The 26,472-nt window shown below is 45.8% G+C and overlaps 2 protein-coding genes across 2 annotated transcripts; both read right to left on the reverse strand.

The window, feature by feature from the left end:
- Positions 1–4,053: 4,053 nt before the first annotated feature.
- On the reverse strand, positions 4,054–5,293 carry LOC114435369 (high affinity immunoglobulin gamma Fc receptor IB-like). Its single transcript, XM_028405026.1, has 6 exons — positions 5,263–5,293; positions 5,119–5,154; positions 4,777–5,058; positions 4,452–4,697; positions 4,260–4,376; positions 4,054–4,166 (listed from the first exon to the last, which is right to left on the reverse strand). The coding sequence occupies exons 1-6, from the start codon at positions 5,291–5,293 to the stop codon at positions 4,054–4,056; spliced, it is 825 nt and encodes a 274-aa protein (XP_028260827.1).
- Positions 5,294–10,829: 5,536 nt separating this feature from the next.
- Positions 10,830–13,132, reverse strand: LOC114435371 (junctional adhesion molecule B-like). The gene is made up of 3 exons (XM_028405032.1): positions 12,976–13,132; positions 11,251–11,586; positions 10,830–11,161 (listed from the first exon to the last, which is right to left on the reverse strand). The coding sequence occupies exons 1-3, from the start codon at positions 13,130–13,132 to the stop codon at positions 10,977–10,979; spliced, it is 678 nt and encodes a 225-aa protein (XP_028260833.1). The 3' UTR covers positions 10,830–10,976.
- Positions 13,133–26,472: the final 13,340 nt, after the last annotated feature.

Raw genomic sequence — 26,472 nt, forward strand, 5'->3', positions numbered from 1 at the left:
TAGACTTTGAACTCTGTCCTCAGCATGATGTTCCTGAGCAGACGTCTCCCCCTGCTGGTCATGAGCAGCTCCTGCAGGAACATCATCAATGCTGCAGCTCACACTGATGGAGCTCTCTCTCCTCTGAGGGTGAACACTCAGAGATCACACACTTTCCTCTGTTACACACAGAACCCCAACTGTACGACTTCTACAGAGAAGAAAGACACACACAAGGAAGAGGGAGGGCTTGACTGTGTGTCACCAACAAACAACAAACTAATGAACACACATCACAGAGACTGCTGGAGGATCATTAAAAAGTGGAGACATGGGAATTCAACCTGTTGTGTCCACAAGACAACCAAAACAGAGCAGCTGAAAGGAAAACAGTCTGATCTGTAACTTTGAGTATATACTGTACTTCACTCCAGACAAGCTGCTGACCAGCTGCTTCAGGAGGAGGAGGAGGGCTGCTCTTCATCTGGTGTCTTATAATGTCCTCCCCCACTGTGTCCTCCTCTGTGACCTGCAGAGCAGAAAGAGCTGTGATCAGTCTGAAGAACATCACACTGCTGTCAGACATCATCTGCTGCACACACACACAGACACACATGATATAATGATTCACAACATGATCATCATCACCATTGTTTATTCAAGAGAAGAACTTGTTGCACCGAGGACTAACGTTGGAATGCAGCAGAGCTGAGGAGGAAGTACAGGGGCAGGAGTTAAAGTAAAGGCTGCACGTAGACGTTTTAAGCCAGCGACCCCCTCGGTAATAATGGGGAACGTCAACTCACTACCGAATAAGATGGACGAGCTGTCTGCGCTGAACAATCAACAGAGTTACCGTGAGTGCAGCTTATACATCTTCACAGAGACGTGGCTCACTGATGTGATGCCGGATGCTAACGTGGATCTACCGGGGTTTACTGCTGTGAGAGCCGACAGAGACACGGACGCTTGCAGGAAGAGCAGAGGTGGGGGGCTCATCATATATGTGAAGGAGCGTTGGTGTTGCCCAGGACACGTCTCGGTGAAAAAGGTACTGTGTTGTCAGGACTTGGAACTGTTAGCGGTTAGCCTGCGGCCATATTACTTGCCGAGGTGATCGTGCTCTGTGCTTACGTCCCACCGAGCGCGGACGCATCAGCTGCCTGTGAGAAGATGCACAGAGTAACCGCAAGGTGCAGACAAATCACCCCGAGGCGTTTATGGTCATATCTGGGGACTTTAACCATGCTTCCCTGGACTCCACCTTGACCTCCTTCCACCAGGCTGTAGACTGTCCCACAATAGACCTGCTGTACGCCAACGTGAAGGACGCCTACAGAGCTACCCCCCTCCCCCCACTTGGAAAGTCTGACCATAACCTGGTCCACCTGCAGCCACAGTACACCCCCCTGGTCAAAAGGATGTCCAAAACCACTCGTTTAATCAGGAAGTGGCCACCTGAAGCAGAGGATGCTCTGAGGGACTGCTTCGACACCACTGACTGGGATGTACTGCTGAAAACACACAGCGAGGACATAGAGGAGCAGACTCATTGTCTGACAGACTACCTTAACGTCTGCCTGGACGTAGTCTCCCCAAACAAGTCTGTCCGCTGTTACCCAAATGACAAACCTTGGGTAACACAAGATGTTAAAGCTGCCCTCAACAGGAAGAAGGTGGCCTTCATGAACAGAGACAGAGAGGCTATTCAATCAGCACAGCGGGAGGTGAAACAATGCCTGAAAGAGGCAAAGGACAGCTACAGGAGGAAGGTGGAGAAGAAACTGAGTGAGAGACGCATGAAGGAGGCCATCACAGGCTACAGATCAAAGGCCACAACAGCAGGGGGGACAGTGGAGGAAGCAAACAGGCTGAACAACTTCTTCAACCGCTTTGACCAACCCACTGTCCCCCCCTCCTCACTGCAGAGTATGACCCCCCTGACTCCACCCCCTGTGCAGCCCCACCTATCACCCCTCCCCCCATCTCAACATCCATCCATCACAGCAGACCAGGTGAGGAGAGAACTGAGGAGGCTCCACCCAAGGAAAGCGGCGGGCCCCGACACAGTGCCTTCTCGTCTTCTGATGACCTGCGCTGCTGAACTGGGGGAACCACTCCAGCATGTCTTCAACCTCAGTCTCAGTCTGGGGAGAGTGCCTACCCTGTGGAAAACATCCTGTGTTGTTCCAGTTCCAAAGAGAATCTGCCCTCAGGAGCTGAACGACTACAGACCGGTGGCACTCACATCACAGCTGATGAAGACAATGGAGCGGCTCATCCTCGACCTCCTCAAGCCCCAAGTGCATCAGGCTCAGGACCCCCTACAGTTTGCCTACCGGGCAGGTGTGGGTGTGGAGGACGCCATTCTCTACCTCCTACACCGTGTTGAAGCACATCTGGACAAAGGGAGGGGCACCGTGAGGATCCTATTCTTTGACTTCTCAAGTGCCTTCAACACCATCCAGCCCCTGCTGCTACTGGACAAACTGAGGGAGATGTCAGTGGACCACTGCTTGGTGTCCTGGATTGCTGACTACCTCACGGAGAGACCGCAGTACGTCAGAGCCGTCTCTACTTCCTGCGAAGACTGGGAGCCTTCAACATCTGCAGGAAACTCCTGTGGATGTTCTACCAGTCTGTGGTGGCCAGTACACCTTTTTATGCTGTTGTCTGTTGGGGGGGGGGTAACATAAACAAAAGGTGTGCTAACAGACAGACTGATCAGGCCGGCTCTGTGGTCGGCATGAAGCTGGACTCCCTGGTGACAGTGGCAGAGAGGAGAACACTAAGAAAACTCCAGGCTATTGTGGACGATGCCAGTCATCCTCTGCACACTGTCATCAGCGCTCAGAGGAGCCTGGACAGTCACAGGCTGCTCCTCCCCAAGAGCAGGACCAGCAGACTCAGAGACTCCTTTGTCCCCTGATCCATCAAACTCTACAACTCTGCTTTTGGCAGCAGGGGGAGAAGGAGGGAGGAGCACAGCCCGCTGATACAACACACGTGCAATAACTTATTTTTATAAAGTGCAATAACTTGTGCAAAATCCCTGTGTATCAATAACTATACAATAACTTATTTTACTGCACTATATTCTATTTTATTCTATTTAACTCTGACTCTCACTTTAGCTCTGACTGTCGGTGTTGTGTTGCTGCTGGTACCCGAAATTCCCTGAGGGACCTTCCCAAAGGGATTAATAAAGTCTGTTCTATTCTATTCTATCGCCACCATCCTCATCATCATCATCATCATCATCATCATCAATACCATCATCAGCTTCATCCTCACCATCATCATCATCATCATCCTCATCTTCATCATCACCATCATCATCATCTCATCACCATCATCATCATCATCACCACCACCTTCATTATCATCATCTTCATCATCATCATCATCACCATCATCACCATCTTCGTCATCATCATCACCACCATTATTATCTTCATCATCATCATCATCATCATCACCTCACCATCACCTCACCATCACCACCATCATCATCATCATCATCATCTTCATCATCTTCATCCTCAGAGCAGCTGTATCCTGTGAACTTTGCATCTTTTCCACATTTCTGATCCAAATAATAAAAACGTGACATGTCAGCACTGTGAGGAGCTTTTATTGTGTGAGCACAGATACAATGAATGCAGACAGTCATCACCATTCACTCACACACATTCATGACAGCATGACCTCATGGTGACCACAGACCTGTTGCTATGACAACACTGCTGGTGGTAATGGCCGCTGCCATAAACAGGTTGGTTTGTTGACACATATATTAATGTGTCCTATTTACAGAGCGAGCCCTACACTGCTCAGAGACAGGCTGGATACACATGTGACATGTTGAAGGATGAAGAGCGCCCCCTGCAGGAGCAGCACAGTCATGACCTGACAACACAACAAGGACATGAAACAACTAAAGATAAAAATATATAAGAAATATTCAAAGTGTCCTGATGTCAGACCTCTGTACGGTGGCCCTGTTAGGACATCTCACAGTGGATATATCCACTACACACAGACACACAGCAGGGGGCGCTAAAGCTCTCTGACTCAGAACTGATGCTCCGTGGTAACGTCAGAGATGACGTCATCATACTCATCATCCAATCCCTGCTCAGTGAGGGTGGGCGGGGCTCTCTCCATGGAGACGGGCAGGTCTTTTCCTGCAGTCAGAGCAGGTCAGAAAGAACATGAATCAAGAGATTGATTAGTTCATTGATTGATTGATTGACAGGTCAGTGATTGATCAGTGTTACCTCTGTGTCCATACAGAGACACCATGAGGACAGTGGAGACGAGGTACGGACAGAACACCACCAGGTGGAGGACCACTCTGAACACCAGCTGGAGGGAGACAGGGGGCAGAGGTCTTCCTGTGGAGAGAGTCCCACCTGCTCAGCTGAACATGTGGATGAAATAAGTGCAGACATCAAGGTGGAGCTCCTCACCTGTGACAGAGATCCAGCTGGGTGGAGACTCTCCATGACCGCTGATGTCACAGCTGTAGAGGCCTTCATGAGAGCTGGAAACATGGAGGATGGTCATGTGACCTGCAGGCTGAGAGCTGAGGAGGGAGCCATCTTTATAGAAAGCAGCTGGGAGGGTGGAGGCAGGGGGCCTTGTTGTACAGGTCAGAGTGACGGGGTCTCCCTCCATCACAGGGAGGACAGGACTCTGCAGGATCACTGCTCCACCTCCACACAGAGACACACTACAGCATTTCATGCAGACACACACAGCTTCATCAGCACTGAGTCCACAGGCTCATCTTACCAGAGACAGTCAGGTTGATGCTGCTGCTGGTCTGTCCCTGTCTGGACTCACACCAGTACACTCCACTGTCCTTGGGGAGAACATAGTCCATCTTACAGGAAGAACCAGCTGGTTCTCCAAACCCACCTTGTCCACACTGAGACACCTGTCCTCTGGTGGTCTTTCTCCTCAGAGTCCATCCAGCAGAGCTGTCGTCCTCCTCACAGCTCAGAGACACAGAGTCTCCTTCAAACAGCTGAGAGCTGCTGGGACTCACCTTCAGACCAGCTGTGAGGACAGAAAGGACACAACAACAGTGTTGATGCAGTCAGACAGAACCAGAGACAGAAGACCTGCACTCACCTGCGTCTGTCCAACAGCACACCAGAGAGGACACAGCTGGACAAAAATGAGACAGTGAGACACGTCTGTCAGCATGTACACACACACACACACACACATACAGACACACACACACAGACACACACACAGCAGGTGTAGACTCACCCAGCAGCAGCTGCACAGATGTAGCTTCCATTCTGCAGTGTGTGTCCTCTGAGTGTGTGTCTTCACTCTGCTGCAGCTACCAGGAAACACTTTCAGAAAGATGAAGCCACAGACACACAAACACAACCACACAATGACATGACAATAACAGTCACATCCTCATTTTTATTTTTATATGATGGTGTTAGAACGACCTGACACCTACGACCACAACAGAACAACAGCAGCAACACAAGAAGCACAGAGACACACAACACATGTAGAGACACACAACACATGTGCAGACACACAACACATGTACAGAGACACACAACACATGTAGAGAGACACACAAAGACAACAAAGAGACAGAAGGAGACAGAAGAGCCACCACACAACTACACACGCAACCAGCAGAAGGATGGACAAACTTCCCTAAAGACACAAACACAACCACAGAGAAACACACAAACCCCACATTGGCTCTACAGAGCCCCCTTTCCTTTTGAGCCAACTTGATGCAGTCCGGCAGTGCTTCAGCTGAGAATGATGGGATGGCACCGTAGAACGGAGACGGCGACCCATAAGCAGCTGAGCTGGGCTGTATCCATTTTGGAGTGGAGTAGCTCGATAGGCTAGCAAAGCCAAATAAGGGTCTTCTGCCTTCTTCAAAAGATTCTTCACAGTCTGAACCGCCCACTCAGCTTCCCCATTGCTCTGCGGAAATGCTGGGCTACTGGTGACATGCTCAAATCCATAAGACGCCACAAGTGAAATAGAAGTGAAAGCTTGCCCTGAAAACTGTGGCCCATTATCTGACATCAAAACCTCAGGAGTGCCATGATGGGCAAAAATTGACTTCAGGTGAGTAATGAGGTCGGTGGACCTGGTTTTACATAGCAGAGCTATTTCAACATACCTAGAAAAGTAGTCAATGACAAGCAAGTATGTTTTGCTTCCTATGACAAACAGGTCTGTCCCCAGCTTCTGCCAGGGCCTTTTTGGACATTCAGTTGGCATAAGTGGTTCTTTTCTGTTATGTTGCTCTTGAATACACGTTCTGCATCTCAGCACCATGTCATTTATTTGCTGGCCAAGTCCAGGCCACCATACAGACTCACATGCACGTGCTTTACACTTTACTACACCGAGGTGTCCGTCATGGAGCTTAGCAAGCACGTCATTGCGCATCGCTTGTTAGGATTCCGTGTCTCTTGAATTGTTTTCTGTTTAGTTTTCATTCCTGCCCTGAGTCTGTGATCTGTGTGTTTGCAGTTGTGTCTTGTGTTTCCTGTTTTATTTCCTGTTTCCCCCTTGTGTTCCTGTGTGTTTTACTTCCTTGTGTTTCCCGCCTTTAGGATTGCTTTCCCCACCCTGATGTGTCTCACCTGTGTCTTGTTACCCTTCTGTATTTAAGTCCTGTGCTCCCCTTTGTTCTTGTTAGTCCGTCCGTGTATCCATGCCATGTTCCTGTGTGTATTCCCTTCCTCCCTTTTGGATCTCCTTTAGGTTTGGTTTGTTTTTTACTGTTTGTTGTTGGTGATTTAGTTGTTTTTTACTCCTTTGATTTGTACTTTGTGTTCTGGGATTTTATGTTTTTTGACCCTTTTTGGCTTCATTAAAAGCTCACTTTTAGTTCACCTCAGCCTCAGTGTCTGCATTTGGGTCCAAACTCCCCCATAACATAACATCGCTGGCGGTATTACGAGTCGTGTGCCTTTCAGAAGCAACCCATCTTCCACAGTAAGTGATGCTCGCTTGGGCCAGAAGTTCCTCAGCACAGGCTCTTGTCTGGCATGTGATGGCCATCCTTCAGTGCACACCGTCATGACACGGGAACAGACACTGTCAGCTTTTAACTGCTCTCTTAGGTTTTCCATGTATGAGGAGCTGATAGGCAGGCTCTGTGTTAGGCAGTCCACTTAAACATTGGTGCTTTCCATCCAGGTCTTGATCATCCACAGACATGTGTATGGCCACAGGTGAGCGTGACAGTGTGTCTGCTGTCCAGAGCGACTTAGCAGGAGCATACACAATGGTGTATGTGTAACGCATCAACCTCATCTTGAAACGCTGAATTCTTGGCGGTCTAGAGCTTGGGCTCCCAACAAGCTCAGGAGAGGTTAGTGATCAGTTTCCAGGCAGCAGGACCTACCTATAAGGTAGTCTTTAAATCTTTCACAGACCCAGGTGAGCCCTAAAGCCTCCTTCTCCACCTGTGCATAGCGTCACTCTGTAGCGGTGAGTGACCGTGATGCATATGCCACAGGCCTCCATTCTTCCCCCATCTCTGAAGAAGAACGCTTCCCAAGCCATATGATGATGCATCTGCTGACTGGTGTCCTTGTTTGGGTCATACATGGCCAGTGTAGGAGGTGAAGACAGTGCCTCCTTCAACACTTTGACAGAAGGTCTCGCAGTGGCTTATTCTTGTCTGCCAACTGTGGAATGAATCTCCCCAACTGATTCACCATGTGACCTGTGATGGCCTCAGTCTTTCTCGGGTCAGGGTGTATGCCCTCAGATGTGAGAATATGGCCCAAAAAGACCACCTTGCGCTTGGACAGCTCACACTTGTCCACATTAAGTGTAATGCCCGCATTTTCCAGCGTTCTCAGCACAGTATGAAGTCTGTTGTCATGTTGCTCTTGATCCTTTCCCCACACTAACACATCATCAATGTGGCAGATCACACCCTCTAGCCCGTTGAGAACCTCTGCCATCCTAAACTGGAAATGCTCAGAGGCTGAGGCAATGCCAAAGGGCAGGCGGTTAAAGTGGAAACGACCAAAGGGCGTGATGAACGTGGTGTACTTGGCTGACTCTTGGTCATCCTAATGATGAATGGATGAAGGTATGAAGTGATGATAAAGTGCAAACATAACAGTGGCCAGTAGAGGGCAGCGCTCTGCTGCAGCTGAAGGACTCACAGCACAAACTGACTCTGATCAATAAAACGTGATGTTACTGTCAGTGTTGATCAATCAATCACTAGCCAGGAGGCAGAGTCGCTGTCCTACACACCTCTCTGCTGCTTCTGGAGGACTGCCGCCCTCAGAAACACATTAAACACAAATACACATAGAAACACTAAGCTTAATAATGTTATTGAAGTGGTGACGGTCACACGTCCTCCCACAGTTCATCAAGCACATAAGTTAAGATATATTAATCATAATAACCTCATAAAAATACACACTAACACACACAAACACATAGAACAAGGTAACAGAACACTCAGGTGTGGATTGTTTAACATACGATCCCTCCACTCTAAGTCGCTCTTAGTTAATGACTTAATTATTGATCATCACACTGATATACTTTGTCTCACTGAGACTTGGTTACAGGGTGAAGAATATGTTGCTTTAAATGAATCAACTCCGTCCTGTTATACTAACTGTCATGTTCCTAGAGTTACAGGTCGCGGAGGAGTGGCAGCAATCTACCGCTCCAGTCTTCAGATGAATCCTAAACCTAAGTCTACTCATACTTCGAAAAGTCAAAAAGTTTACTCCTCTCTCTCTCTCTCCTTTATCCTGCTCAAGGTTTCTTCCTCTTAAAGGGAGTTTTTCCTTGCCACAGTGCTCTTAGGGGGGTTCCTGTGAAGCGCTTTGAGACAATGTCTGATTGTAATATGCGCTATATAAATAAAACTGAATTGAACTATCAATACAAACTGATTTAATTAAAGCTCACTTTATTAAAACAGTCACAAGAGCTTGAACTCAACCACAGACACTGTTTCTACAAAGACGCCATGAGTCTGAACACCAGCTGGAGGGTGGGGCAGGTTGGAGGTCTTCCTGTGGAGAGAGTCCCACCTGCTCAGCTGAACATGTGGATGAAATAAGTGCAGACATCAAGGTGGAGCTCCTCACCTGTGACAGAGATCCAGCTGGGTGGAGACTCTCCATGACCGCTGATGTCACAGCTGTAGAGGCCTTCATCAGAGCTGGAAACATGGAGGATGGTCATGTGACCTGCAGGCTGAGTGCTGAGGAGGGAGCCATCTTTATAGAAAGCAGCTGGGAGGGTGGAGGCAGGGGGCCTTGTTGTACAGGTCAGAGTGACGGGGTCTTCCTCCATCACAGGGAGGACAGGACTCTGCAGGATCACTGCTCCACCTCCACACAGAGACACACTACAGCATTTAGAATAGAATAGAATATACTTTATTAATCCCTTTGGGTACCAGCAGCACTACAACACCGACAGTCAGAGCAAGAATTAAATAGAATAAAAAATAGAATGAAACAGAATATAGTGCAGTAAAAAAAATAAAAGATAAGAGGAATTATGTACAAACATTGCGCACCAGCATAGATGGTCATGTGATATAGTGCAGTAATGTAAAGGAATTATGTACAAAATTTGCACAGCAGCATAAATGGTACAGGATTATTGCACATATGAATTATTGCACGTGTGTTGTATCAGGTGGGCACACACAGCTTCATCAGCACTGAGTCCACAGGCTCATCTAAAGCTTGTTACACACACGAGAATTGAGGTGAGAAGAACAAAGTTCGATTCGATTTTTTCATGCTTCAGTAGAAACCTGTGTGCAAAGCTCCTCCCACTGCAGCACACACACATGTACGGACTGAACAACAGGTCTGACCGTTTGACCTGTGTGAAGGCTGATTAACTCTGACTGCAGCAGTCTGCCAATATGATATCTGCATACAGTAGCAGCTACAAGGGGCTTTCCTCCTCTGACAATGACAAGGTTCCATCAGCTGGAGCTCAGCTTTAGACAGAGAGTATATAATTCTAGAATTGTAATCATTTTTTTGAGATCATTTATTTTTAATACACAGGGGCAGAGGAGTAAAGTGAGGAGCGACAGCCAGGAAATACAGAGAAAGGAAGGAAACAGGGAAACGTTTCACTGGATCTCAGTATGGATTGATGACAGGCAGACTCGTTGACTGGTTTGACTGAAGATGATGAGAGAGGTGAAGAGAACCTTCTAGTAAAGACAGAGGTTTAGTTAAGGCCTGATGTGATTAAGAAACAAGGAAAACACAGTGTTAACTGTGATGCAGCACAGCTCAGAAAACCAGTCAGGTTCTCCGGTGCAGCCACTGCTGAAAGTTAGTCTAGAGCCCTGTTTAATTATAAATACTGACTCAGTACACAGGTCTCCATCAGTTTACAGTTCAGTCACAGGCTTATTCTTCCTGCTCACTCAATGATCATCAACGAACATCAACAGTCACATTTGTAAGAAGAGCACATCACTGATCAATGAACTGCTCTCAGTGGCTCATCCACTGGGACCAGTCTGCCATGGGAGACCCTACCAGCAGCTCAGAGCTGCAGACAGCTCAGCTCCCAGCATCCTGAGCTCTCAGACCCTCCACCACGGTAAGGAGGCAGTTCAAGGAGGGGTCACATGACAGGTGAAGGCTACAGACGCTCTGGTTGGTCTGCTGCTGAAAATGTCACCAAGAGCTTCAACTCAGACCAGCTGAACTTTAACTGCTTCATCAGGAGGAGGAGGAGGAGGGCTGCTCCTCATCTGGAGTCTTCTATAGATCATAAAACCAACAACAGCAACAGCAGCAACAATCACAAGAAGCGTGACACAACACTGACCTGCTGAGCATGAACATGCAGATACATGTCATAACAAGCCTGAAGATGAAGATATGATGCAGCTCTCACACAGCAGGTAACACACTCTGAACACAGCTAGAGGCACTGAGGGTTAAAACTCAAGCTTCTTTTTAAGGACCAGATTCAAGGAGGGGGTCTGCAGAATGGCTTGGTTGGTCTGGAGGAGGAGAGCTGCTCTTCTTCTGGCATCTTCTATAGATCATAAGACCAACAACAGCAGCAGCAGCAATTAGAGCAACAAGGAGGACTCCGACAACCAGTCCAACAATCAGTCCAACATGTCCTCCACTGTGACCTGCAGAGCAGAAAGAGCTGTGATCAGTCTGAAGAACATCACACTGCTGTCAGACATCATCTGCTGCACACACACACACACACACACACCTGATGGACCCACAGACAGCCTGATGGTGTTGATAAGTTCAGTCTTTGTTCCTTCCTGTTTGACTCGACACTCATATCTCCCGCTGTCCTCAGTGCTCACATTCTTCAGGATCACAGACACGTCTCCATCCTCCTTCCATCCCTCCTTCAGCTCCACCCGACCCTTAAAAGATGGAAGCTGTTCGTCTAATTCATAGTGCTTGTTCCTGTAAAGCAGGACGTATCCTTCTTCCTCCAGATTAACTCTTTTCCACACTACAACACTGATGATGTTCCTCTTTGTAGCTCTACAGGACAGAGTGACAGTCTGTCCAGTCTCAGCGGTGACCTGTTCATCTGAATGAGAGCAGAGAGGTTAAAGGGTTAAACTGACACATCCACAGCAGCCAGTCAGGGAGTCACAGACGTCCTCCTTCATCCTCTGTGTGGTGTTAGAAATCCTCCAGTCATCGACTGAAAGTTTGGTACAAAACAGCTAATATTTGTTTTCATTTGTATTTCAGTAAACTGTGCATAATGCCGCATCTCAGTCATGGCGCCCCACGCGGCAGACGTGTTTGCGAGGAGCTCCCGACATCGACTTTGTTTATTGTTTATTTTAGTGTGTATAAGGATTGCAAATGTTCAGTGCCTGTTCACAAGGATCACGTACAGCAGAGAATCACTTCTGGACATCGGAAAAGTTTACCACGAACTAAATTCAGAACTTTTGGACTACAGCTCTCTTCTCCTCTGCACGGATCCCACCAACTCCAGCCGGCAGACCGCACCACCACAAGGCCCGAGTAAACAAAGGGACCGGTGTTCCAGTTTAACTGGTGATCATGTTGACTGGTGATATTTGTTTACATTCCAGGCAACCAGATGTGCTTGGTGTTGGCCTCCGCAGATTCGTCACAATCCGAGACCACTCCTATGCTGTGTGGCCGTCAAATGTTGCAAGATATAGATATCTGCGTTGAATAAAAACAGCCGTCCTGTCGATACCGTGCACAGAAAGTAATGAAAACGTGCTTATAAAACAAAACAGCCACATGTATAAATAAAGCCCCATGCGGGATTCGAAACTCTGCACAACAGCAAAATGATTACCAACCCAGCGTCGTATTCTCTGCACCACGGACAAGCTACTGTCTCCCGTCGCTTTACCTGCACATATCTCCTTCACGGTGTTGGCCGTTCAACACACGTGAGTGATGCGGTGAACACGCCCATGTTAACCAGTGACAGTCACAACTTAACATGGGCAGATGACCCTCTTTAAAAGCGAAATAAACCAACACAAAGCAGCGTTTTACACAGCGAAACTCAGCTATAGGGAAGAATACACAAGCACGGACACCGTCACGTTGAATGGATTTGATGTGAACCATGTGAAATATGTAACTCTGGCCCTTTTGATCGGACCACCGAACTACAGCCACCATTCAAAACATAAGCAGCGCTGTGTGTCACAGCGACGCTGGTATTGTGAAGAACATTCAAAGACAACCACCACGACGTGACCAGAGTCCAGTTATCATATTCCATGGTGCCCTATAAAGGAGCTAAATGCAGCTTTATCCCAATATCTGTGGTTGATTCTGTCACTCGCTCACATTTAGGCGGCGAGGTTAACGCGCCCATGTCAACTAGTGACAGTCACAACTTAACATGGCCGACTTCTGTATCCTCAAAAACAAACGATCGTCTCACACAGCAAACTCAGGTGATGTAAAAACACACAGACATGGCCACCGAGGACACAGACCGTGGGATGACAGCGTTTTTTGGGTTCGGTGTAAACATTTAGAGCTAGTTTAAAGCTCTGTTTGATTACACTGCTGAGCCACAGACACCGGAAGCGAAATGCACCTTTCAAAATAAGAGCAGGTGGCACCATGCACAGCCACCCCAGAAGAAACTACTTGTACTTTTGTGTGTTTGTTTGATAACTACCGTAAACAATTTAAACAATTTGTATCGTTAGTGCATACATACAAACAAACACAAGTAACGATACATATTGTGTGTAGTTTCTTCTGGGGTGGCTGTGCATGGTGCCACCTGCTCTTATTTTGAAAGGTGCATTTCGCTTCCGGTGTCTGTGGCTCAGCAGTGTAATCAAACAGAGCTTTAAACTAGCTCTAAATGTTTACACCGAACCCAAAAAACGCTGTCAGCCCACGGTCTGTGTCCTCGGTGGCCATGTCTGTGTGTTTTTACATCACCTGAGTTTGCTGTGTGAGACGATCGTTTGTTTTTGAGGATACAGAAGTCGGGCCATGTTAAGTTGTGACTGTCACTAGTTGATATGGGCGCGTTAACCTCGCCGCCTAAATGTGAGCGAGTGACAGAATCAACCACAGATATTGGGATAAAGCTGCATTTAGCTCCTTTATAGGGCACCATGGAAGATGATAACTGGACTGTGGTCACGTCGTGGTGGTTGTCTTTGAATGTTCTTCACAATACCAGCGTCGCTGTGACACACAGCGCTGCTTATGTTTTGAATGGTGGCTGTAGTTCGGTGGTCCGATCAAAAAGGCCAGAGTTACATATTTCACATGGTTCACATCAAATCCATTCAACGTGACGGTGTCCGTGCTTGTGTATTCTTCCCTATAGCTGAGTTTCGCTGTGTAAAACGCTGCTTTGTGTTGGTTTATTTCGCTTTTAAAGAGGGTCATCTGCCCATGTTAAGTTGTGACTGTCACTGGTTAACATGGGCGTGTTCACCGCATCACTCACGTGTGTTGAACGGCCAACACCGTGAAGGAGATATGTGCAGGTAAAGCGACGGGAGACAGTAGCTTGTCCGTGGTGCAGAGAATACGACGCTGGGTTAGTAATCATATTGCTGTTGTGCAGAGTTTCGAATCCCGCATGGGGTTCTTATTTATACATGTGGCTGTTTTGTTTTATAAGCACGTTTTCATTACTTTCTGTGCACGGTATCGACAGGACGGCTGTTTTTATTCAACGCAGATATCTATATCTTGCAACATTTGACGGCCACACAGCATAGGAGTGGTCTCGGATTGTGACGAATCTGCGGAGGCCAACACCAAGCACATCTGGTTGCCTGGAATGTAAACAAATATCACCAGTCAACATGATCACCAGTTAAACTGGAACACCGGCGAACAGCGAGACGGAAACGGGGCAAGAGAGGAGGGCTACATGCTAGGCTAAAGGCTAGAGGCACACGACCACCACTACCCAGCCTTCTGTTAGCTAACGTCCGCTCTCTGGAAAATAAAATGGATGAGCTACGAACAAGGACAACATCTCAACGTGAGATCAGAGAGTGCTGTGCTCTTATCTTCACGGAAACATGGACTACTGCAAGTACACCGGACTCAGCCATTCAGCTTCAGAGCCACACAGTGCACCGCGGAGACCGCACATCAGCCGCAGGTAAAAACAAAGGCGGCGGTGTGTGTGTCTACGTTAACAACAGATGGTGCACAGACGCTCAGGTGGTGGAGAAACACTGCCGATCAGACCACAGCGTTAGGACTACTGCATGACATCATTGGCAAATACGAGACTGCACACCCGGATGCTGTGTTTGTTGTTGCCGGGGATTTTAACCACCTCAGGTCTGTGCTCCCAAAATTTCACCAATATGTGACTTTTCCTACAAGGAACAACAACACTCTGGACCAGGTCTACAGCAACGTGAAGGGCGCATACAAGGCAGCGCCCCGCCCCCACTTTGGACAATCTGACCATATCTCTGTGTTCCTCTACCCAGCCTACAGACAGCTCCTCAAACAAGCCCCCCCGGTAAGCAAAACCATCAAAGTTTGGAATGAAGAGACTGACATGGTGCTTCAGGACTGCTTTAATGCTACAAACTGGGACGTGTTTAAAACTGCTGCTTGGAGAGAGGAGGACTGTTCTGTGGACTTAGAGGAATATGCTTCAGCCGTCACCAGCTACATCAGCACCTGTGTTGATAACATTGTCCCCACCAAGTGCTGCAAAATATTTCCCAATCAGAAACCCTGGATGAACTATGAGGTACGCTCCATGCTGCATGCACGCTTCACTGCATTCAACTCTGGTGATGCTGAAGCCTACAAAAAGGCCAGATATGATCTACGTAGATCCATCAGGGAAGCCAAGAGGCAGTACAGACTGAAGCTGGAGGGATACTACAACAACTCAGACTCCCGGAGCATGTGGCAGGGCCTACGTCACATCACAGACTTCCAGCAGAGGAGCAGTACGGTCACAGACAGCCACAGAACACGACCAGATGAGCTGAATGAGTTCTACGCTCGCTTCGACACCCTCTACACCAAACAGCACAGAGGGATTCTACCAGCAGAGGCAGCACAGAGCTCTTCACTCACTGGGACTTCAACTGAGGTGCGCGGGGCTCTGAGGAGGACAAACCCCGAAAAGCAGCCGGCCCTGACAACATCCCCGGCTTGTGCTTTGAGGGCCTGCTCTTCAGAGCTGGCTGAGGTTTTCACAGACATTTTCAATCTGTCCCTCTCTCAGTCATCTGTGCCCACATGCTTCAAGACCACCACCATAGTGCCCCTCCCCAAGAAAAACAAAATAACCTGTTTGAATGACTATCGCCCCATTGCCCTCACTTCCATTGTAATGAAGTGTTTTGAGAGGATAGTCATGTCCCACATCAAAGACACCATCCCAGACACCTTAGACCCCCTGCAGTTTGCATACCGCCAGAACCGTTCCACTGACGATGCCGTTAATGCAGCCATCCACACAGCTCTGTCACACCTCGAACACAAAGACACCTATGTTAGAATGCTGTTTATAGATTACAGCTCAGCATTTAACACTGTCATTCCCAGCACACTGGCTGAAAAGCTCCTCACTCTTGGACTGACATCCCCCCTCTGCCGCTGGGTCCAGGACTTCCTCACAGACAGACCCCAGACTGTCAGAGTTGGTGCCAGAATATCAGCCACAAAGACTGTGAGCATAGGAACCCCCCAAGGCTGCGTGCTCAGTCCACTGCTGTACACCCTCTTCACCTACGACTGCGTCCCCTCCCAGAGTAACACGTCCATCATCAAGTTCGCTGACGACACAACAGTCATCGGGCTGATCACTGGAGGAGATGAGGCAGCCTACAGGCAAGAGGTGGCTCAGCTGGTGTCCTGGTGCAGGAAGATAATCTCTCCTTAAACTCTGAGAAGACTAAGGAGATGATTATTGACCCAAGGAAGAGGAGAGACCAGCACGCCCCACTCTTCATCAACAAGGCCCAGGTAGAGAGGGTGAAAACCTTCAAACTCCTCGGCACCCACATCAGTGAGGATCTCACCTGGGCTCACAACACACAGCAGATCATCAAGAAGGCTCAACAGAGACTCTTCTTTCTCAGGAAGCTGAGGAAATTTGGATTACCCTCCAAACTCCTCAGCAACTTCTACAGATGTACAGTGGAGAGCGTCCTGACAAACTCCATCACAGTCTGGTACGGGAACTGCACCGTTCAGGACAGGAAGGCTCTCCAGCGTGTCATTAAAACGGCTCAGTTCATCTGTGGAGCAGCCTTCCCACCTCTACAGGATATCTATAATGCCCGGGTCACAAAGAGGGCCCACAATATCATCAAAGACCGCACTCACCCACAGCACTCACTGTTCACACTCCTGCCGTCAGGCAGACGCTTCAGGAGCGTGAAAGCAAGGACAACCAGACTAAAAAACAGTTTCTATCCACAGGCCATCAGGCTACTGAACCACTGACTGAACATTTTTCTTTATCGTTCCACAATGCAAAAATTGCACATATTTGTTTTTGCATGTACAATCTCTTAAAATATTTGCACATTCTAAACATCCTACCTCTGTACATAGAACTGCACATTTTGCTTATTCTATTTTATTTTTTTCCTATTGTTTATTCGTATTTTTATTTATTCTTATGCCTAAGTCTACTGTTTATTTTTTTATCTTAATTTAGTTGTGTATAAAGTCATATGAAGGGAACTCGCAAAGTAAGAATTTCATTGCTCAGTGTAACTGTAAAGTGCTGTGCATTTGACAGTAAACTTCTTGAATCTTGAATCTAAGATGGCGTCTACTTCCTGTTTGTCTCCTTTGTGTCATGGATGTGTGTTGTAGCCATTTTTTGATTATTTGGCACTGTACAATATTGTTTTGGGTTATTTAGTATATTTGAAAGCTGTGCCATTATTATTATTTTGCTACACATAACAAATCTACATTTATGTTTAGTTAGGGTTTTTACGGGAAGTGGAGGTGACGTCATAAGGGCAGCGCCAGGATTTTTATGAATGGGAAAAATGTTTGGAGTGAGCGCGGGGGTGGAAGGAGGTGGCAAACAGTTTCTTGATCACCTTTGGCTAAGCGTTATTTATTAGTTTTGAGTGGTTTTCATTTGAGTTAAATTATTTTGTATTTTTTAAGACCTTTTGTTCAGCTTTGAAAATAAAACACGAAATGGAATATAAAAGATGTGTCGGAGGTGTGTGTAAGACGGCCACCCATTCACCCAGCCCAAAGTAGAAGACGAAGACAAAGAAAAAGCCGAGACATCTAAGTCAAGAAACTGTTTGGGCTTTTTGGAGTTTTCCCTGAAATAGCTGGATTGTTGGAGTTTAAAACAAAAAACAAAAAACAAATTGGAGAGGACGCGCAGCGTGAGTAAATGCTTCACCTGGCGGCATGTAATTATTGGATTTCGTTGGACCTGCAACTCTGTGATAAAATGAAACTATTTTGATGAACAATGAAAGACTAAGTAAATCGAAATTTGAAGATAATATGGATGAGGACGCTGAGCAAGAAATGGAAAAGGAACGGGAGCTCCTAAGTTTGATTAAGTCGTGCAGAGGGAAGCTCGGATTCCTCACTCGAAAAAGAAATGAAATTGATGCTTTAATTGATGCTGGGCAACCCAAAGATGTAATCAAAGAAACTATGCAGATGTTTGATACTTATTTGGAACAATGTATGGATTTGCAAGTTGCAGTTCAAAGTTTGTTGAATGAAGATGAAAGAGACGCGGACCACAGTGATTGGTACGAACCTAAATTGCTTCATTTTAAAGCGTTTGTGGAAAAGGTTCACATCTGGATGGATGAAAATGGTGAAGCATCAGATGGTGATTCAAATGATGTGGAGCCTCAGGATTCTATATCTCAAATTGGAGAAACAGAATTTAAGGGCAAGGCCGCTGATCAGCCTTCCGCCAAGGCAACCAGCAGGACTTCTAGTAAGAGCTCTGCTAGCAGTACAGCCTCAAGCAACAATAGCACAGTGTCTATAAGGCATCTGCAGTGCGCATACAAGCCGAGGTGGAAAGAGCCACTTTAAGAGCGCAGGCGGAAGCTCTGGAAAAGAAGCATGCTCTGGATCTCGAAGAAGCCCACTTAAAGGCACGAAAGGAAGCTTTGGCAGTAATGACTGATCTGGCTGTGGCCGATGCAAAGGTGCAGGTCTACACATCGCTGCAGGAACATGTGGAGGATTCCAGGACTCAAATTGGACTGGACAGTATATTTACAGCCGCATCAGAAGCATCCACTGAGTTTAAACCTCTTGCAACAGCGCAAAAGACTCAGAGAACAAGTAAAATGTCGCCACCTGTTGTACCTCTCGTCATTGCAACCAAGTACTTCACCTCAATCATTACCGCTGAAAGCAGAAGAGAGTACCACACAAATTCACACTCTAGGTGACACTACTAACTTTGGCAGCAGCGCTATTGCTGAAGTGATGAGAAAGCAGAATGAGTTAACCGAAATGATTGTAAAGCAGCAAAAACTAGCACTTCTTCCATGTGTTCAAATTCCCATCTTTGATGGCGATCCTTTACAGTTTAGATCCTTCATTAAAGCATTTGAACAAGGAGTTGAAGCCAAAACTGACAATATGCAGGATAAGATTTGTTACTTAGAGCAATTTACAACTGGGCAGCAGTGTTAATTTTGGCAGCAATTTCGGATTTAGTTTTTATTTTAGTCTTGTGACTAAAATGTCATTTGATTTTAGTCACGTTTTAGTCATCAACATTTTTAAAGTTTTAGTCTAGTTTTAGTCGACTAAATATCAAATAATTTTAGTCGACTAAATCTGCTGTGGATTTAGTCGACTAAAATTCTATGATATATATTTTTCATGAAATATTTAAGGTTTGATTGTGCAATAAAAACAGGCACAGCTTTAACTTGTGTTATTTGAAACAAACACCTCTTTATTTAATTGCTATTACCTTTTCACAAAAGACCCAGTGAACAGTGAGCTGCTCTCCCTGAATACACTGTTCAGTCATGACCTTCTTCATGAATCCTCCATAACTACAGCAAAACACTTCAGTGACAACTTAGAAACAGGTCACATGCTGTAAAACCATCAGCAGCGGTGTCTTCATTTATAGATTTTGTCACGTGTATGAGCGGAAGTTAAGATGACTCGTCTGCAAACGTCGCTTCAGGTTTATTGTTTTTACCGCTGATAGTCGCTCCGCACGGTTTGTAAACCGTCTTGATTGTCTTGAAATTAAACGTGTCCGTGTGTCTGTTCTTCTCCTGTGTTGTGTGACCATGCATGAGGACGCCTTCTTCCAGCATCGCGGGGTAACGTCCTTACGCAGAGAGATCACTTCTGATTGGCTCTCTGCCGCCGTCTCCTGATTCGTCCCTCCCTTCCACAAACAAAATTTGCTCTGATTGGATCTCGTCTCCATCAATAATTTCGTCTCGTTTTTATTCGTTGACGAAAGTGTCAGTACATTTCGTCTTCGTTTTTGGCACCGTGCGTTAGTTTTTATTTAGTTATCGTCTCGTTTTTATCAGCAAAAAAAGGTCGTTAACGAAAACTATGACGAAAATGATTCGTCAACAAAATTAACACTGCTGGGCAGCCCAGAAATCTTGTGCGGAGCTGCATGCACATGAATCCACAGACCGCATATGAAAAGGCAAAGGAGCAGCTTGAATGGAACTTTGGTAACAGATTCAAAATAACATCTGCATTTGTGGATAAAGCACTGAATTGGTCAGTGGTAAAACCAGATGATGTTGCAGCTTTACGGTCCTATACATTCTTCCTGAGAAGTTGCTTTAACACCATGGATGAAGCAGGATTTGTTGATGAGCTAGAAAACTCAACTAACATGAGAATTCTTGTGTCTAAGTTGCCTTTCAGGATTCGTGATAAGTGGAGGATGGTGGTTTGCAACTTAAATGAAAAGCGTCACCGCAGAGAAAAACTTAAAGATCTTCTGGAGTTCCTGGAAAAGCAAGTGAGAGCTGCATTAGATCCTGTCTTTGGTGAGTGCCCAAGAGAAAGGGTAATCTCAAAAGCAACAAAGCCAGTTTACAAAGCTAAAAGCAGTAGTTTTGCTACATCTGTAGCTCCAGTGGCAGAGCAGCCCAGTAACAAAGTCAAGTTTGACCATAACCAGTCAAATCTTGAGCCTGCCATAGTTTGTCAAACTTATTGCTTGTTTTGTAACAAAGATCACTTCCTGGAGAAGTGTAATGCCTTTCAACAGAAGTCCAATAAAGAAAAAATTCAATTCATTAGGACCAATGGTTTATGCTTTGGCTGTTTAAAAAAGGGCACATGAGTAAAAGCTGTCCACAGCGTATGTCCTGCCAGACCTGCCAAAAGAATCACCCAACAGTCCTGCACATTGAGACGCCAAGACAGTCCCAAGTGAAGATGGAGTCAAAGGAAGCATCCATGTCCAGTGCTCTGGTTTCCTTAAATTCAGAGAGCCATACTGGGGCCGGAATAAGCGAATGTGCATTGTCGGTTGTTCCTGTGAAAGTAAAATTAGAAAAAGGAAACAAAGTTGTGGAGACTTATGCCTTTCTTGATCCAGGCAGCTCTGCAACATTTTGCACTGAGGCACTAATGATGCAGTTAAATGCAACTGGAAAAAAAGTTGGAAATACTGCTCAAGACCATGGGGCAAGAAGGACCTGTAGGTAGCTATAGGGTCTCTGGTTTGGAAGTAGCTGCTTTAAAAGAAAGCACATTTCTTAGGCCCCCCTGATGTTTATTCACAAAAGTCAATTCCTGTCACAGAAGAAAACATCCCTAAAGAGGAAGATGTAAGAAAATGGCCTTACCTGAATGAGGTGGAAATAATGCCAATAGATGCAAGCATTGGGCTGCTTATTGGCGTGAATGCACCCAAGGCATTGGAACCTTTAAGAATTGTTAACAGTGAGGGTAGTGGACCCTATGCTGTGCTAACTCGTCTTGGGTGGGTCATCACTGGACCACTCACTCTTAGTGAAGAGAGTGAAAGTGATGTTACTTCTGTTCAAGTCAACAGGATCTCTATAAGTAACCTGGAAGAAATGTTTCAAAGACAGTATAACCAAGACTTTGTGGAGCAGCACTGTGATGAACGCACAGAGATGTGTAGAAGATAAGCAGTTTATGGACATAATGTCTACATCAGCAGAGCTCAAAGATGGCCACTACCATTTGAAGCTGCCCTTTCGTAACCCTGAAGTAAGAATGCCCAACAATAGACAGGTGGCCCAGCAGAGGGCGCAATACCCGTTGAAAAGATTTAAAAGAAATCTGCCTTTCTTTGAAGAATACAAAGACTTCATGAGTAATGTCTGTGCTCAAGGCCACGCAGAGATTATACCACCTGATCAGCTGGAGCATGAAGATGGAAAGGTGTGGTACATCCCCCATCATGGGGTCTATCACCCCCAAAAGAAAACACTGCGTGTTGTATATGACTGTGCCTCAACCTTTGCTGGAACATCTCTTAACAAGGAGCTGTTACAGGGGCCAGATTTGACAAACAGCTTGATAGGAGTGCTCCTTCGCTTTCGTCAAGGTCCTATAGCCCTTATAACAGACATTAAAGGCATGTTTCACCAAGTCAGAGTGGCTGAGGAAGACATAAATTATCTGCGCTTTCTCTGGTGGCCTGATGGTGACATCTCTAGAGACCTTACTGAACACAGAATGTTAGTTCACATTTTTGGAGCGGTGTCCTCTCCCAGCTGTGCCTCATATGCTCTGATAAAAACTGCCAGTGACAATGAGAGCCTCTATCCAGAGCATGTCATAAACACAATCAGGCAGAACTTTTATGTTGATGATTGTCTAAAGTCTGTTCAGTCTGTGCAACAAGCCATATGCCTGTACCATCAACTCAGTGAAGTGTGTGCTAAAGGGGGCTTTGTACTCAATAAGTGGGTTTGCAATCATCGTTCTGTCCTGTCTGTGATTCCTGAGGAAAACAGAGCTAAAGGAGCAAAGACGCTGGACCTCACCCAGGACCACCTTCCTATGGAAAGAGCTTTGGGAGTCCAGTGGGATGTTGAACAGGACGTCTTCACCTTCAGCATCACAAGCAAACACAAGCCAGCGACAAGGCGTGGAATTCTGTCTACTGTATATTTGATCCTTTGGGTTTTTTAGCTCCAGTCATTCTCACTGCACCTGTGTAAGATGAAATTTGGTTGGGATGAAGCAATTCCAGTGGAGATGGCGCAGACTTGGAAGAGATGGATGGAGAACTTAGAACTGCTTGATTCATTCAGTGTAGGTCGCTGTTTCATGCCCAAAGCCTTTGGGGAAATAACAGTGGCACAGCTGCATCACTTTTGTGATGCCAGTGAAGCTGGATTTGGTGCTGTGTCATATCTTTGACTGTAAAATATCAGGCAGGAAGTGTGTGTTGCCTTCGTCATTGGAAAGGCAAGAGTGGCACCACTTAAACAAGTCACTATACCCCGGTTGGAGCTTGCAGCTGCAGTTTTAGCTGTGCGTTTAGACAAGATGCTATCAACTCAACTGGAACTTAGCCTGAGTGAATCAGTCTGTTAAAAAAATCAAGCCACCTATATAAACTTGATCCAGTTATTGCTGATGGAGTGCTAAGAGTGGGTGGGAGGCTGAGCAAATCAGCCTTGCCTGAAGAAGCAAAGCATCCTGCTATACTGCCAAAAGCAAGTCATGTGTCAAACCTCATTCTACACTATGTCCACCAAAAGGTCGGCCATAGAGGAAGAAATCATATGCTTTCCACCCTTCGTCGGCGTTACTGGATCCCACATGCAAACTCTGCAGCAAGAAGAATCATTAGAGAATGTATGGTGTGTCAACGACAGCGACAAAAACCAGGTGAACAAAAAATGGCTGATCTCCCTGCTGACAGAATATCAGCTGATTCTCCACCGTTTACAAATGTTGGCCTAGACTATTTTGGACCCATAGAAGTAAAGAGAGGAAGGAGCACTGTCAAAAGATATGGAGTATTGTTCACCTGCCTTGTTTGTCGTGCAGTTCACCTGGAGGTGGCACATTCCCTTGACACAGATTCCTGCATAAGTGCAATAAGAAGATTTGTGTGCCGCAGGGGCCAAGTAAAGGAAATCCGGTCTGATAACGGAACCAATTTCGTCAGCTCAAATCGAGAGTTAAAGCAGGCCATTTCAGAACTAAATCAAAGCAAAATCCAAAACATTTTAATACAAGATGGTATAAAATGGACATTCAATCCACCATATGGAGCCCATCATGGAGGCGTGTGGGAGCGCCTAGTGCAGGAAATCAAGAAAGTGTTAAACTCAGTGTTAAAACAGCAAACACTTGATGATGAATCTCTGCAGACCATTCTTTGTGAGGTAGAGGCAATACTGAATGATCGCCCAATCACTCCCTCCTCAGATGATCCGAATGATATGGAAGCTTTAACTCCCAACCACATACTGCAGCTAAAGGGTAAACCAATACTGCCACCTGGACTGTTCAGAAAGGAGGACCTGTACATTCGGAGACGCTGGAGGCAGGTTCAGTACATTGCCGATCTATTCTGGAAAAGATGGATTCAAGAATACCTCCTGCTCTGCTCCAAGAAATTCTTGGACAGTTGGACGCATCATAAAAGTCATGGCAGATTCCAAAGGATTTGTTCGCCGTGTTTGTATCAAGACACAAACAAGCGAACTGGAGAAGCCCATTAGTAAGATCTGCCTTCTTATGGAGGCAGTGTAAAGGCAGCTGTAAATGTTTGCCTTCTGTGAGTCATGGTATAACCTCTGACTCTGCAAGTACAAAGACATTTGTTGACGTTTTGAACCTTTGTTTTTTGAGGAAGATTTCAATAGGCATCCAAGATGGAGCCTTTTTTTTAAGTTGATGAAATGGCTACTTATAGAATGTAATGTAATTACTTGTTGTACAAGAATTAGGGGCCGGAATGTTGTAGCCATTTTTTGATTATTTGGCACTGTACAATATTGTTTTGGGTTATTTAGTATATTTGAAAGCTGTGCCATTATTATTATTTTGCTACACATAACAAATCTACATTTATGTTTAGTTAGGGTTTTTACGGGAAGTGGAGGTGACGTCATAAGGGCAGCGCCAGGATTTTTATGAATGGGAAAAATGTTTGGAGTGAGCGCGGGGGTGGAAGGAGGTGGCAAACAGTTTCTTGATCACCTTTGGCCAAGCGTTATTAGTTTTGAGTGGTTTTCATTTGAGTTAAATTATTTTGTATTTTTTAAGACCTTTTGTTCAGCTTTGAAAATAAAACACGAAATGGAATATAAAAGATGTGTCGGAGGTGTGTGTAAGACGGCCACCCATTCACCCAGCCCAAAGTAGAAGACGAAGACAAAGAAAAAGCCGAGACAGATGTGTGTAAAGAGTTAATAAAAGCTGAGCTGTGTCACACTGTACATCATGTCTGTACAAACACATTAGAGACATAAAGAATCAGAAGTGACTCACCAGCATCCTCACAGTAAAGCAGAGCCACAAAGAGCAGCAGCCAGCGGAGAGACATTTAACCCCTGAAGCTCTGACCCGTGTCTTCGTATGAAACAGACAAAGATAGAACAACACGAGAAGTTGCAACATTGTTGATAGTGCTGACTTTAACGTGGATCAAACCTTCTGCTCTGACTGTTGACGCCGCCGCCCTGCTGCTTTAACGTCTTTGCTGTGTGTGGATTGTTGGGTGAAAGAATTTATTCTGCACGGTGTTAACATGCAGTGTGTTCAGATATATAAGTATTCATGTTTATATGTGTTTATCACTTAATAATGTGATTTTCATAAGTGTTTATGTGTTAGGAAGTTTTATAGAAAATCAAAGTAATTTGCGGATACTGAATGTATTAATAAGTAATTTCATAGTATGTCATATAACGTTGTTTTCTGCAGTTCAGGCTGTGGCAGATGAGATCAGTTGTTTTTCTGTTCTCTGGAGAGAGCTCCGGTTGGTACAAGATGGTCATAAATTTAGACTAAGGACAGCAGCACCTCTGACCTGATAAAAGCCAGATTCTAAAGGAATGTGTTTTTCTCCTGAGTACCCAGTTTTATGGTCACCCCCAGATCGGACTCACAACCTATGAGATTTAAGGAATTGGAGTTTTACCTTATTTGGCAGTAAACACTAATGGTCTAGTTGCTGTATGAACCAGGGTCTGCAGGGGGGCGGTAGATGCCCCTGTGGGCCGGCAGGCAGGAACGCCCATGGGGTATATCAATGTGTGAATCCCATGTCCAGTTGTTGTTGCGTTGTTCGTTGTTGCTGTGTGGTTGTTTGTTCTTGTTGGTTGTCCTGTTCTTGTGTTGTTCTTGTTTGGTTCTGTGTGTGCAACAACCCAGAGCTCTGCGACTCAGAATTTGCCTCATTGTTTAATAAATTATAATTTTGAGACCAGAATTTATCCGCTCCTTCCTTACAAACTAATTCAGGGGGTGATCAGAAGGAAACAAGGGGATTTTCACCCCGACAATTTGGCGCCCGAACAGGGACACGAAGGAGTGTGGGTCAAATGACATCTTGCCTGACGGAGTGACTACTGGCTGGCCAATAATAACAAGGTAAGCAGATACCTGTTTAATCAAAATTCTGCACATTGGACAATCTAAATTAAGTAGTCACTGGGATGGGTACGGTGTTTTAGAGTTCAAATTGTAAGAGGCAGATTGTAAGTCTTAATAAGTGAAGTAAAATGAGATGAAGTAAAAGAAAATGAGATGAAGTAAAAGAAAATGAGATGAAGTAAAAGAGAAAAAGGAAAAGTGACACTGAGAGAGATATTAACCAATTAAAAATAAAAAGAATAAAAAAAGGGTTAATACAATAACGTGAATGAGCGTTATGTCATTGGGAGTGGCATCCCCCGCTATATTTGGACGCAAATATAGATAAAGCTCGGTTGAAAGCCCGTGGGATTTGATGACCCCTGAAACGACAGTGATGACCGCCTAAAGCTTAAAA

The sequence above is a fragment of the Parambassis ranga genome, chromosome 5 (genome assembly GCF_900634625.1).
Source record: "Parambassis ranga chromosome 5, fParRan2.1, whole genome shotgun sequence".
Taxonomy (NCBI): Eukaryota; Metazoa; Chordata; class Actinopteri; family Ambassidae; genus Parambassis; species Parambassis ranga.